Raw genomic sequence first — 13229 nt, 5'->3', positions numbered from 1 at the left:
GTGGTGGTCTCTCATTATTGCTTTTTGTACACCACTTCCAAAGCAGGTGGCTAAAGCACAAAGCCATGCTGCTGCCATTTAATAGGCAAAGTTGTGGACTTTTAAAGTGGTTTATGAATCAAAGATGTTTCACACAAAAGCCACTGGATTTCACATCTTAAGCTCTTCCCTTCGGAAAATTGATTTGTGCTCCTAACTCACGCAGACAATATGAAAAATTTCCTGTAAGATTATCAGTATGATATGACATTGCTTACCACACATCTGAGCCATTTTCATTTCAGATAATTTTACCTCTTCAGACTGGCAAAGAGAAAAATGAATGCCTTTGATTTAGCCTACTCAGTTTGCGTACTCAAGACTGTCCTGCCATCCCAAAATCATCTGTAAGATCTCTCACTTATGTAAACTCATGAACTGAAATCCAGTATTTGCATTTCATTGTCACAGAAAATATGTGTCTTTTTAACTTATTTCAAGTTTGCAATACATATGGGTATTTAATACTGCAACAGCAAATGCAGCATTGATTTCTGGATTGAATTCTATAAAGAAAATGTAAAAATATATAATATTGTCATGTAGAACTTCATTGTAAACTATATCAATTGACTGGGTGATAATTTTTCAAGAATTGAATGAACATAATTCTATAGCAATTGCTAATGCACATGAAAAAAGCAGCAAATGATGGCTATAAGCCAAATATTACAGAAGTTCCCATGTGTTAGCTTATGCTATTTCACGCATGAAATAGGAAAATGTTGATGACTTTGTACAGATTAAAGCACAACTATATATTTATTTAAAAGCTATAGATACCTTCCTCTCTGGTGGTTAGTGCACAAGGGCAAAAAGGCCAACCTGAATTCTGTATTTACATTTGTTTTATGTGATTGACATTTGGGATTTCAAGCATGAGAGAATGACTTCTTGGTCCCTAAATGAGGAGAATCAATCAAGCAAGTTAACTCTTCCAAGCATCTTTAGCCCTCCCCTAACACAGTGACCAGAGAGTGCTCTAATGTTTCCTAACTGTGGATCCTCTCCCATTACCCTTCCCTGCAGTGGAGCTGTGCTGTGCTCATAAAGCATGGACAGGGATATCTTTCACTAGGTTATAAGCAAAATAATAGCCTCACTGTGATTTTGATTTTTTTTTTTAATTACAAGAGTATCTAAATTGAATTTGATTGAATGCTAAACCAAATTTCTACATCTCTTTACAATATCTTAATTTTTCCTTAAGGCTGGTGTGATAGTATGCTATCTAACAAAATACTGCTATTCACTTCCACATCTACTGTTTTGTTCATTGTGATGAAGATCTTCCCCAGCTTTTGCCACACAAAATACCAGTAAAGCAAAATGCCTTATTGAAACTACTTTCAAGCACAATAAAAATGTGTTCTTACTTGTTTAAGCTTCTTTAGATCTTCATCAAGTTCCAAGTTGTCCAAAATAACAGCAACAAACAAGCTGAGTAGAATCTACAAAACAATTGTAAGTAAGATTTGTTAAAGTTTATCTTATTTTTCTTAGGAAGTATTATTAAATAACATGGAAAAATGACAGCCCTACTGATGTAAATGGGATCCTTGCCTTTGACATCTGTTGAACTAATATCACCTGCTACTATATACCTGCTAGCCCTTTTGCAAGTACTAAACTGTTTTTTATCTTACCATACAATTATTATGAGTTTAAAAATGCTAAATTCTAAGGTTTATGACCAATGAATTATATATGCTTAACAATATACTCATCAAAATGTACTTCAGATGAAGAGAAAATTAAATTAATCAGAAATAATAACAAAAAACAACAACAACAATAATAATACCAACGTCAATAGCCACAACAACAGCAATATTAAAAGAAAAAGGTTTTGCAAAGCAAAATCCTAAAACATCTTGTAAAGATAAGGTGGTTTTCAATTAAGGTGTCAAATTTTAGTCACCTGACAGTCATTTACTTTATAGACTTCCTTTATGCTCTGTGAAAAGTAGCTAACTCCACTTTGGAAGAAAACTAAGCAGCTTCATTATTTGAATGCATCACATGTACAGGAAACTCATGTCACGGAAGAGGAAAGTCAAGTGCCTCAATTTATTCAACATTAAATATTATTTAGATATGTTTCTAGGAGACAGCATCCAGGGAGAAAAAAAATTGTGCATCAGTGTCAGATCATTACATTTCCCTTGTGCGCAGATGCTGACCAGAGGCCAAAGGAGCTAAAAATGTGACTGATATAGGTGAGAAGCAGACAGAATTAGGAGCATGGTAGGTGAGGGAGGATACCACTGTTCAGCATATATTATCAGAAAATTTCTATCTAAGGCAGTAAATATATGTACACATGCATAAGTCAACAGCTGCCAGCAACTGCCAAGGTTTTAGTCTCTGAAGTTTAATGCAAACATTCTCAAAAGCACTGAGTTTCTACAGGCAAGCACCAATTTCTGATATACCAGAGAGGTGCCAGAAAGTATCCTAACTCATTTTTTAAATGGAGTTACAGACCTGGAGTTTTTCTGTGGCATTGGATCATGGAGTGACAACCCAAGCAAATATATCCTCCCACCATCACTTGTAGATGAAGTGTAAGTTTGTCTGTCACACTGGAAATTTATTCCCCACCCATATAGAAGATGAAATTTAAGTGACTTAATATACCAGACAAGGAGTTTGGAACTCAAACTGCATCTACGTTGAGTGGATCTTTTTCCAAGGCAGGAATTTCTTTTGTTCCATAAACTATAAAAGCACAGAAGACATAGGAAGGACTCTGGCCCATAAATTTAAAAAATGGCAGTGCTCAAAAAACCAAATAATTCTTTCAACAAGAAGCTGGCTTTAGCTCGAATTAGAAGAATTCCAGGCAGCATCCTGAATATCCCAGTGGCCATACTGACACAAATGGATCAACTCTCACTGGATAATCACCCCCAGGATCCTGGACATTTCATGATTTAGACTGATGCGGCTGGATCAACGCTGAAACCAGGCTCAGCATCCCCCCAGCTGGATGAAGCTGGAAGCAGCACTAGTGATCACATTTGCTCTCTTTTTCTGTTTCTCTTTCTGTCTTTAATTCATGTATACCTCTTTAATGTCTCTTTTCCCTTTCACCTTACTCCTTTATCCAAAACCCACTGCCATGTGCTTATACAGTAGTTCAGAGACTAACAGGGACTAATTTCCATTCCAAGTGGAACTTTCTGATTGTTTGTGGACTCTCCGACTTTTGACATTCCTTTTGACCAACAAGCATTTATGAAAACTACTTAGATCTCTAGTTGCTAATGAAGAATTTTACTATAATTCTGTTAAGATTTTACATTATGGTGTTTTGCTTCTTTAGATATCATGTTCATTCTATGATACTCAGTACATGCTGCTCAAAGCATACAGTTAAGGAAGTTCAGTTCCATGCTAAAAAGTACAGTACTCATTAAATATATCACCCCTTACAGTCTTGCTGATTCATGCACTGATATGTATCAAGGCAAAACTTTCATTAACTCCCTTTTGCTTTTTTCCAACAAGAACCAAAGAAAATGTACCACAAAAGAAAACTTATATGCAAACTTGTTATTTGTTTAACTTCCTCTGCCACCATCTCAACTAATTACAGTCCTTGTTTCCAAGAGAGTGAGTCTTTTTTGGGCTTCAATTTTTCTTTGCCTTCTTATGTGAAACCTAATAATTTCTTTCCAAGTCTCTACAGTCTGCTATGCCAAATGCCTGCAATTATCATTCTCAATTCTAATTGTCCCCCCTTTTCTGGTTGGTGAAAGTAATTTCTTCATTTGACTTTACTCTTGTTATTCTCTGATGGCTGTTTATTCTTAGAATGATTCTTTTTGGTTTTGGTAGCAGCCCAACCATTTTTGTGCTCCCTTACCAGTTCCATGTTATTTTGTTTAAATTTCTTTTGCATACAGACAACTCTGTCCTACAGAGTTTTTCCTTCCAAGGTCTGAGGAAGATCTTAGAATTGAAATCAAAATTTCATAAGCACAGATAATTCTGCAAAGTTGTCTTTGCAGGGTTTTTTCATTTATGTAGAATTTGCATAGGTGAATGGGAACAAAAGTGTACCCTTAAGGAGCAAAGCAAGGACTGTGTATTTAAATGCAAATTCCCTGTAAAAGGACTGAGGCTGGTGTACGGAAAAGTGACTTCGCTCTAAGTAAAATCAGTACTTTCAGTAAACAAATAGACAAGTCCCAGATAATTTTTTCAAAATAAGGAACATAGAATACTAAAATTGCTCTTACAGCTGAATTATTTCTCAATTAAGATGTGAATTTTTAGCAGAGAGGTCACTTGACACAATTTTACTTTATGGACTTGCTTAATACTCATCTAAGAAGTAAAAATGAATTACTGATTAGAAAATATTCTTGATGAAGAATCAAAAAAACATCAATAAGATTCTCTTACCAGTAACTGCTTTCAAATCTATGACCAAAAACTCACTTTCCTTTTGCTTCATAACCTCAATTCCCAAGGAGTTTAAAAGATCACTCTAGCATGAAAAGTTGTATTTTCTTACCCTTGTGAGCAAATTACATGTCTTATATATATCTTCTGATACATACATTTATTTGGCTTATACTTTGATGTGATTAAGCAACTCTAAGAGCAGGAAATGCATTTTATTGCCATTTATAAAATGATCAAGTTTTCAATCCATATGAAGGAATCCCTTGCACCCACAATTGTAGTCCAACTATTCAGTCTTTAGAAATGAAATGGGATATAGTGTAAAGTAAAATAAGTAAATAGAAGCTGGTGGAGATTGTAGAAATAGAGTTAGTACCTTATGTAAGTAGACATCTGAGCAAAGAAATAAAATGGAATGCAAAAAGTGAAAATAAGACTAAGTGCATCAAAACTGCAGTGAATGGAAAATAAAAAATGAGCAATAGGAGGAGTGAATTAAGAGTGCATAAAATGGTTATTTTCTTGATTGTGGTATTTTCTCTGTGTTGGTATTAAAATAAAGTAACAAGTCCTTATTGATACAGGATAATCAAAGAGAGTTTTCCTTCCCATTTTCTCTATGAAAGAAAGTAATAATTGTGTTTGAAATGCATACAGAAAAAAAGGTTGGGTTTTGTTTTTTTTATATAGTCCACATTTCTGTTTGCATGCAGAAACTGCTGTATTTGTTCTCATAATTTATTGCTTGATATAATAGATCATATATTTTACATGCATTGATTTTGTATCAGGCAACAGGACAGTAGGGATGACTAGTTAAGGGTTTATATGGTAACGTTTTACATTTCTCACTTTAATTGCTGTTGCAAAGAGAACACAATGAAATGTGAGGAGACAAGTTCTACATGACAAATAAAATCACTTAACTCTGAAATCATAAGAACTGTGAAGGTACAAGGCAGATAACAATGATATTGTTAGTCTGGCAGTGTGACTCGGATCTAAGAAGAACAACACCTCACACCAGAAAAAAGGCCACCCTTCGTGTCACATGGCTGAAGGGTAAATTTATTCCACCACATGTGTGAACTAAAAGCTGCCTATGCTCAAAATGAGCATCACAATTATTTTTAACTAGCTGAAACTATTACAAGAGCTATGAGAGCAATTCATAATGAAATGAAGCACAACACATTTTTAAGTGAAATCTTACCAGAGTAGCAAAAAGATGATATAGTATAAAATAAATAGCAACTACTGGTGCCCACATATGTCCTACAGCATTCAGTGTCTGATCCATGACATCCACCCATCCTTCTTGTGTGAGAATCTGAAACATTGACATGAATGCCTGCAAGAATAGAATTGCAAACATATTAACAAATTATACTCATACGGTTTTATTGACACATTCCTAAAACTGATTTAACAGAGATGCACACCTGTTTTAGTTTGCTTTTTTAAACCTTATCAAATGTGTTTAACTTTTAAAGCCAAGTAGAAGGCTGCTTATAAACTAAAGGAGAAATAAATAGCTTGATCTTTGACAGAACTGTAATCTTCAATTGTTAACACAGTCCTAGCTTCATTAGCCCATACAAAGAACATTTTGGTTTCCTTCATGGCTGAAAAATAGTATAAATATCCTGAGCATAAGAGATTATTGTTTTGAATATTATACTGTATTGTAATTTTTTTGTTATGCTTTTTCTTCCATGTTTCCTCCCTCTAAATATACCTGTAATAAAGTGTTATAATTAAATGGGACCATAAATTATGTTATCCTAATAGCAGAAGCATTTGAGGCACTCCACAGATGAGACTAACCAACACATGGCAAGGTCTCTGCACCTGCACTTGATTCAGCCAGTCAGACATCTCTATATTTTGTAGATAGCATTTTTTGTGGAACTATTCCTGCAACATTTTCAAATTCCTTGAGACCAGGTATACATGTCAAAAACAGAGGAATTAATGGGAATGTTTCAAACAATTTATTTATTTAGTGATAGGAAAATATGAAATTGGATAAGCCTAGAAACCAGATACCTTTGAAACCTCATCTGGAGCCTACAGCACCAACCAGAATTGAACTCAACATGAGCAATGTGTAACTGCAAGATTTACATCCTACACAGACACTGAGGAATGCACACTGCCTAGGAAACAGAAGTTGAGTACGGTATCAAAGTGAAATATCTTGACTGTCTCAACTGTCTCAATGAGGCCAAACTATTGCACAAGTTTCTTTTGCTTTTGCCTGACCTTGAAAGTATTCTCTTTCCAGACAGTAGGATCAAAGCTGGTATCTTACTGAAGTTTATGCATAACAAAAATGTGTTAGAAATTGAAAACAACAATGCAGCTTACAGCTAACAGGATTCCTAGAATTCAAAATGTTAACACAGTTACGAGGATGTATTAGATCTGTGCTCAGTGTGCCCAGCAGCAGCAGCAGATTAACACATTAAAGTGATGGCACAAAGAGAAAAGGATTCTTCTTGTCAAACCTGTGAGAAAACAGTATCCAGACAGCCCTTCACTGCAACTTACCCAAACCTGTGCTGGAAAAGCTGAAAACATGTAGCTATACAAACTTATGTGCATGGGAAACAATGAAATGGTTCTAATTAATTGTTAAAGCAGCTGGCAAAAATAACTGTGTGGGAGACCTCAAATTTATATCATTATTATTATAAAACACAGAAAAATACTTTGCTTGGGCTCTTTATCAAGTTTATAGAGTTTTTCAAACAAAACACTGATTTCTCTAAGACATTTCTTTCAATGTTTCTTCTAAACCAAACCGTTAAGGTTATAGCCCCACCCTAAGGGGAGTCCACTTCAGATTGTGACTTCTCACCTGCCGTAAAAGAAATTTTACTCTAGAGAAGTCTGTCCATGTGCATGCACACAGCACTTTTGGCTCTATGTGAGGTCCCTATGGCTAACAATCATTAATATCTGGCGACAAGAAGCTGGTTCAAACTATATGAAGGAGGATGTGGGGTGACTTGTATCATGAAATCCAGTGTACATCAAGGACTATATGCTTAAAATTTGAAAGGAGGGTCTGAGTTATAAAACATTCTGAGATGGGGTAACAGGGCTGGGTACGGCAGGGACAATCTAATCCAATGCATCTTGTTAAACAGGCACTGCGTAAAACACACTGTCTTTGGAGTGCCCAGTGTGAGAGGACAATTGCCATGCCTGTACCCAGGCATTACCTTGGAGAAAATTTGCTGGAAGAAAAAAAGAAGTGGCAGAAGGTACTAAGCAGTATGAGAAGACCATTGATACTACCTATCCATTCTTTCACTGACCACAGATAAGGATCCTAGCACTAAAGATTTTTCTCCTCTGTTGGTTTAAATAATACATATTTTAAAGTGCAGAAACAGAATCATGTTGCCTTTAGGTCATTTTCTTCTTGGAGGAAGAACTATGAATTTTTACTCTTTTACAGGGTTCACAAACATTTAGCTGCTGAGGGTTTTATAAGTCATTTGCCTGCTGACTCACACAAAAAAGTCCCTTATCAAAATCCAACTTAGTTTCTTATTGCTGCTGTGTTCTGTGGCACTCTGAAGCAGAGAGAAGCACAAACACTCTGCTAGGTTAAGACCAAGAAGTTTGAGTGTTGATTTTACAGCTGCTTTTTAGAATGAACTCACACTAATCAAATTTTTAGAGATGCTTAAACCTACAAGTCTAAATTACAAGAAGTGAAGCTGAGATAAAATGGAGTAGACCAAGGCATCCAAATGAGAAATCACAAACATTCAGAGAGAAGCTAAACATCAGATTCTGATTTCTACACCAGAAATATCCTGACCAAATGTAAAGTCCCAGGCTTTCTTTTGAGCATGCAAATCCCACAAAAGCTACCATGAACTTGAAGTAGCAGAGAAAAATGCTGGCAACTACTTTTTTGGTATGTCATGTATTTGGAGAGGCCAAGCATGAGAGCTGAAAATTTCACAGTGCTCTCTGCTTTATGTTTCTGCCAGTAATCTTGGCCTCAACCAGCACATTGCCAATCTGCAGCCACATCCACCTTTCAAATGAGTGCCCCCTCCCAGCCATGTGCACAGAATCTACACTGTGCAAACTTACAAACTCTTAGTACTAACTCTTTTCCTTATTAGAAAATCATTTGCTCCCCATGCAAGACATGCAGCGAAAGAAACATTTGGGATCTTTCTCTAGGAAAGGCCTTTTGTAGCCAGGTGAACATGCATGAAACAAGCAGAAAATCCAGCCTCCTTTATATCTGCCAGGGGTGCTTTAGGGTGAAGAAGACAAGGACCCCATCAGTGCTCAGGTTCCCTTTGTGATGGGGAGCTGAAGCTAAACCAGGCAGCTGTCACTGCCTGCACCCAGAGCCAGTGGCCATCGTACATGATTGGTGTGGCACTCCTTGCTGAAGCATAAGGTGGGCACTACATTAAATAACACACCCCTCTGCTGGCTTTAAAAACACCTGAGGGATTGGACAACTGAACTAGTGCAATGTCCTTTCTTCTGAATTGCACTTAATTACCACAGCCTACTGCTTTTAAAAAATACATATTCTACTTAATTCTTCAGTTTGTAAAAATACCTTCAGTACTACGTTGTGGACTCATCATTAACACAATCAATTTATGTGGGGAAGATATTAATTTAATATAAAAAAATCTGATCTTCCATCAAAACCAGTTGTCAGTAAAGCATATAGTTTTATAAAATGGCCTTTCAATGTAATTTAAGCATTTTATTATGATATTAAATTCCAGTATAATTCAAAACATTAGTTTTAAGTAAATAAGGCAGTGCACAATGAATATGTGCTTTGCACCAAGCAATCTTCTTTGGAGCAAGTTATTTTTAGCTGAAAGGTGTACCTCCCACTGTTTATTTTAAAATTAATTTGAAATGCAACTAGCTGACAGAATCAACATCTGTGAAGACGAGACTTAGAAATTTATGCAAATGGTGATTTTCTGAATTAATCTGTGTTATAGAAAAGACTGTCAATTTCTTTGAGTATTTATGCCCCATTACTTAATGAGCTGTTTTGATGATGGAAGTCAAACTACCTTTTTATTTATAGTGTAAGATTGGCAAAGGTTTGGTAGAATATATGAGCCAAAGTGCCATTTCTGACATTTTGTCCAACTGTTACAGGGGTGGTGCCACACAAATTACTACTGACAGTTATAAAGTACTTGTCTTGTAACTGGTACCCACAAAATTTTATGGACCAAATTCCACTGGCCTAATTCAGGGAAGCAGTTCTACAATCACAGGGACTGATTCTGCAAATTAAGTTAATGGGATTTAGAACATTGCTGTAACATCCTTCTACTAGCAGCAACTTATGTTTTCCTCCTGACACAGTCACGAGGGGCTCAGTTATGCCCTGAAAGAAGAGTAGCCATCCTTTAAAAATGTGGCAGTGATATTGAGATTTTAACTGAATCAGAGAATTAAGACTGCATTGTTCACCTTTTTTTAACGGGTGTTGCTAAGGTTGAACTAATATCTCACATCATGAACTTTTTCCAAGGTCAAGAGTAGGAGCAGACACTTGCTTTTGTGAAAACTGGGGAATTGTTGCTGGGATTTGTTGGGTCTGGCTTTCATCTTGTGTTTACCCATTTAAAAGAAGGGCAGCATTCCCAACTTTGTAAATTGAGACAGAGTAGTCAGCACATGGCTGCAAATTTCAAAAGAAACCAGGGCATGGAAGTCAGAGACACTAACAATGTGTTTTGTTCTCCATACAGTGAATTTTCTCAGCAGCTACCTTACACCTATGCATTCTTCAGGGGGTCCAGCTACCCTGTCCTTCCTCATGGCTCAATATGTGCTGCCTAAGAAGACGTGCAAAAATAAGAGCTAGCAGATGGTTAAAAACAGTAAAGCAAACATCTATATTTTTGTACTTAGTATTAGAGAGAAAGCCAGTCCATTTGGCAAGTTGTAATGGCCAAAAGAAGGGTGAAATTAGTAGCTATGGCAACAGTGAGCTTGTGTCTATTGATTTTCATCAGGAAACCATGTGAAAACATGCAATTTAGAGACATTAGCAAAAGGAGGAGGTCTATTTGTTCCCAAACCCATACTGTGCCTTCTTATAAAGCACTTAGTTTCAAAATGATTTTAGGTTTTGTCTGTTTCAATGTAGAAAGCATTTTAATGTAGAAACTCAAAATTTAACCTTTAGTGTCACCATTTTTGTTATCATGCTTGTCCTGCCTGTATTTTAACTGAAAAACTCACAGCAACAATCCTGGCTATTTAAGGTTTGCTCATCTTTGAGCGTAAGCTCCTAATAATTTATCTCAGCAAGTTCTGCTATTGCAGACTTAATATCATCCCATATGTTATATAGAATGTCTTCAGTCATGTTTTGAAAATAATTAGAATTGTCTTATTGCAAACTGATTCAATGATCTTTCCTCAGGGAAGAAAATTTGAGAACTCCCAGACTTTGCTAGAAAGACATACTCCTTCAGAGGGATGCCACCATTTCACACCATCAATCACAATTTTGAGTACAAAATTTTCACTGACTTTTAACCTAATAAGAGATGCTTTACTATAAAACTACAAAAAGAAACCACATACTGAAAATTTTACGCTTCTAAAAAAAATATAATGTGAATATGAATACATCAAAGAAATAATGAGGGAGTCATGCTTCTGGCTATCATAGGAAAAATATTGAAAACATTTCAATTCAGTATTGCTGCAGCACTCTGCTATTGCTGTTAACAGCTCTTCTCTTTTTCCAGTACTTAAGTCATAAAATAGAAGACTGGTAAAGATATGTCCTGTTTGTAAAAACACAATATAATTTGTTGGTGAAAATATTTTCTCATTCTCCTTTTCTCATTCTTATATGTATTTTGTATTTACATATTCCTGTTAAAATTCAATATGCTAGAAGCCCTTATTGAAGCTTAAATAGCAGCAGATTAAAATGCTCAAAATAATCCAAAACTTTACTAATGTATTGATATAAATTGGCGATTTTTCATTGCAAGTGGATCTTTCTCAGGTACTTACATCAATTTGTTTAGTTAAAATGTGAAGGTGATTACAATCCTGTCTTATTTTGATCATACTGCAATTATTCTTTCAAGACTTTCACTGACATTTTACGTAAACAATAAAATAATTCTAAAAAAATTCCATGGTGATTGTAAGCGTGTAGTTTTTTTCAGAAGTTGTACATGGGAATTGAGAATAGAATATGGTGGTAATATCACCTAATTTGGAGACCTGATTTAATTAGAAAAGCTTAAGTTTTATTTTTTTTCTTCAGCATTTAATGAATGGTACTAAATATCTAATTCTAGTGGCTGCTTTTCTAAGCATGTTTTCCAAAATGGAAAGCATGGTGTTACATTATTCCCTGTGGGTAGGCATTTTTTGTTCCACATTGGATGGCCAGCTTCCCATAGATCAAGTTCAGCTTGATAATTACAAATTGTTGTTTAGCCATTTTGTTCGCTAAATACATGACCCTTGAGGCTGTCTTATTCATTGTTATTTAATTGTTCCAACCAATGCACTTCCACTAAAATAGATACATTGGATAACCAAACTGGAATGACAGAAACAAATAAATTGTCACTGGAACCAATCCATGTACACTCAGTCTAATCCACTATTAAAGAAATTGCACTATTTTCATTCAGAACAGTGTGCTTCAACAAATATATTAGCTCCAATTTCCACTGATTTTCAATGTTCTGTTCTGAATTGAAGTAATGCCCATAAATATCCGTTATTTATACCCAAAAGGCAAATTTATTTTGTCAATACAGACAGGTTTTATAACCCTGTGTAAAACAAGCATTCCTGTACAAATCAAGAACAACCACTTTCACACTAGGAAGATATAAATCATGTGTATACATGTTTTATATAAATTCTTGGGCAATATTCATGCCTGTGGACATCAATTCTCTTCCTGTAACATGACACAGTATTGTTAAGCACAGTATTGTTAATGACACAGCACAGTTTTGTATGCTGTGCTGTGTCATCATCACAGTGCATCGGTAAAATTTCTCTGTGTTCTCTTGACAGCAGACATAGAATACTTATCACAAGGAAAGATGGTTTTCACTACAGAAGGACTACAGGAACACTATTACACCCAGAAAATACAATTTTTTAAAACCTATACATATGGAGATAAACTGCTTCATGTTTCTCAGAAGGAAAGGAAGACTGCTAATATAATAAGAAATATGATCGAATCAGTCCAGGTTTGGGATAGGATAGAACCAATTTTCTTCCTAGTAGCTGGCACAGTGCTATATTTTGGAATTAAGATAAGAATGATGCTGATAATACCCTGATGTTTTAGTTGGTGCTGAGCAGTGTTTGCACAGTGCCAGGGCCCTTCCTGCCTCTCACCCCACCAGTGAACAAGCTGAGGGTGCACAAGAGGTTGTGAGGGGACGGACAGGTGATCCCAAATGACCAAAGGGATATACCATTACATACGGCATCATGATCACCATATAAACTAGGGGAAAGCTGGTTAGGGGCTGCAGACTGGAAGCTGGCTGAGCAACAGCCAACATATACTGAGCAATGGCATTGTGAGCTGCTGATTTTGTATATTCTAATTCTTTTATTGTTATTGTCTCCCCTTCAGTTTCTGTCCTACTAAAATTTCTTTATCACAGCCCACAAATTTTACTTTACTTTCCCCCTCAATTCTTTCCTCTATCTCATTGCAGAAGAAGGATTGAACTAGTGGCTAA

At 35.8% G+C, this 13229-nt stretch overlaps 1 protein-coding gene across 2 annotated transcripts in view; it reads right to left on the bottom strand.

The window, feature by feature from the left end:
- The window catches only part of NALCN (sodium leak channel, non-selective), a gene marked incomplete at both ends in the record, with an annotated part of 210973 nt that overhangs the window by 83019 nt on the left and 114725 nt on the right, over positions 1-13229 (bottom strand). For both annotated transcript variants that reach the window (XM_084226459.1, XM_084226460.1), the window contains 2 exons: positions 1416-1490; positions 5669-5806. In XM_084226459.1, coding sequence (XP_084082585.1) covers positions 1416-1490; positions 5669-5806 — 213 coding nt within the window. The remainder of the gene's footprint in view (positions 1-1415; positions 1491-5668; positions 5807-13229) is intronic.

This window comes from Fringilla coelebs (assembly GCF_963513975.1).
Source record: "Fringilla coelebs genome assembly, chromosome: 2".
NCBI lineage: Eukaryota > Metazoa > Chordata > Aves > Passeriformes > Fringillidae > Fringilla > Fringilla coelebs.
The sequence above is the reverse complement of the archived record's forward strand: the minus strand, read 5'-3'. Positions and strand labels throughout refer to the sequence as shown.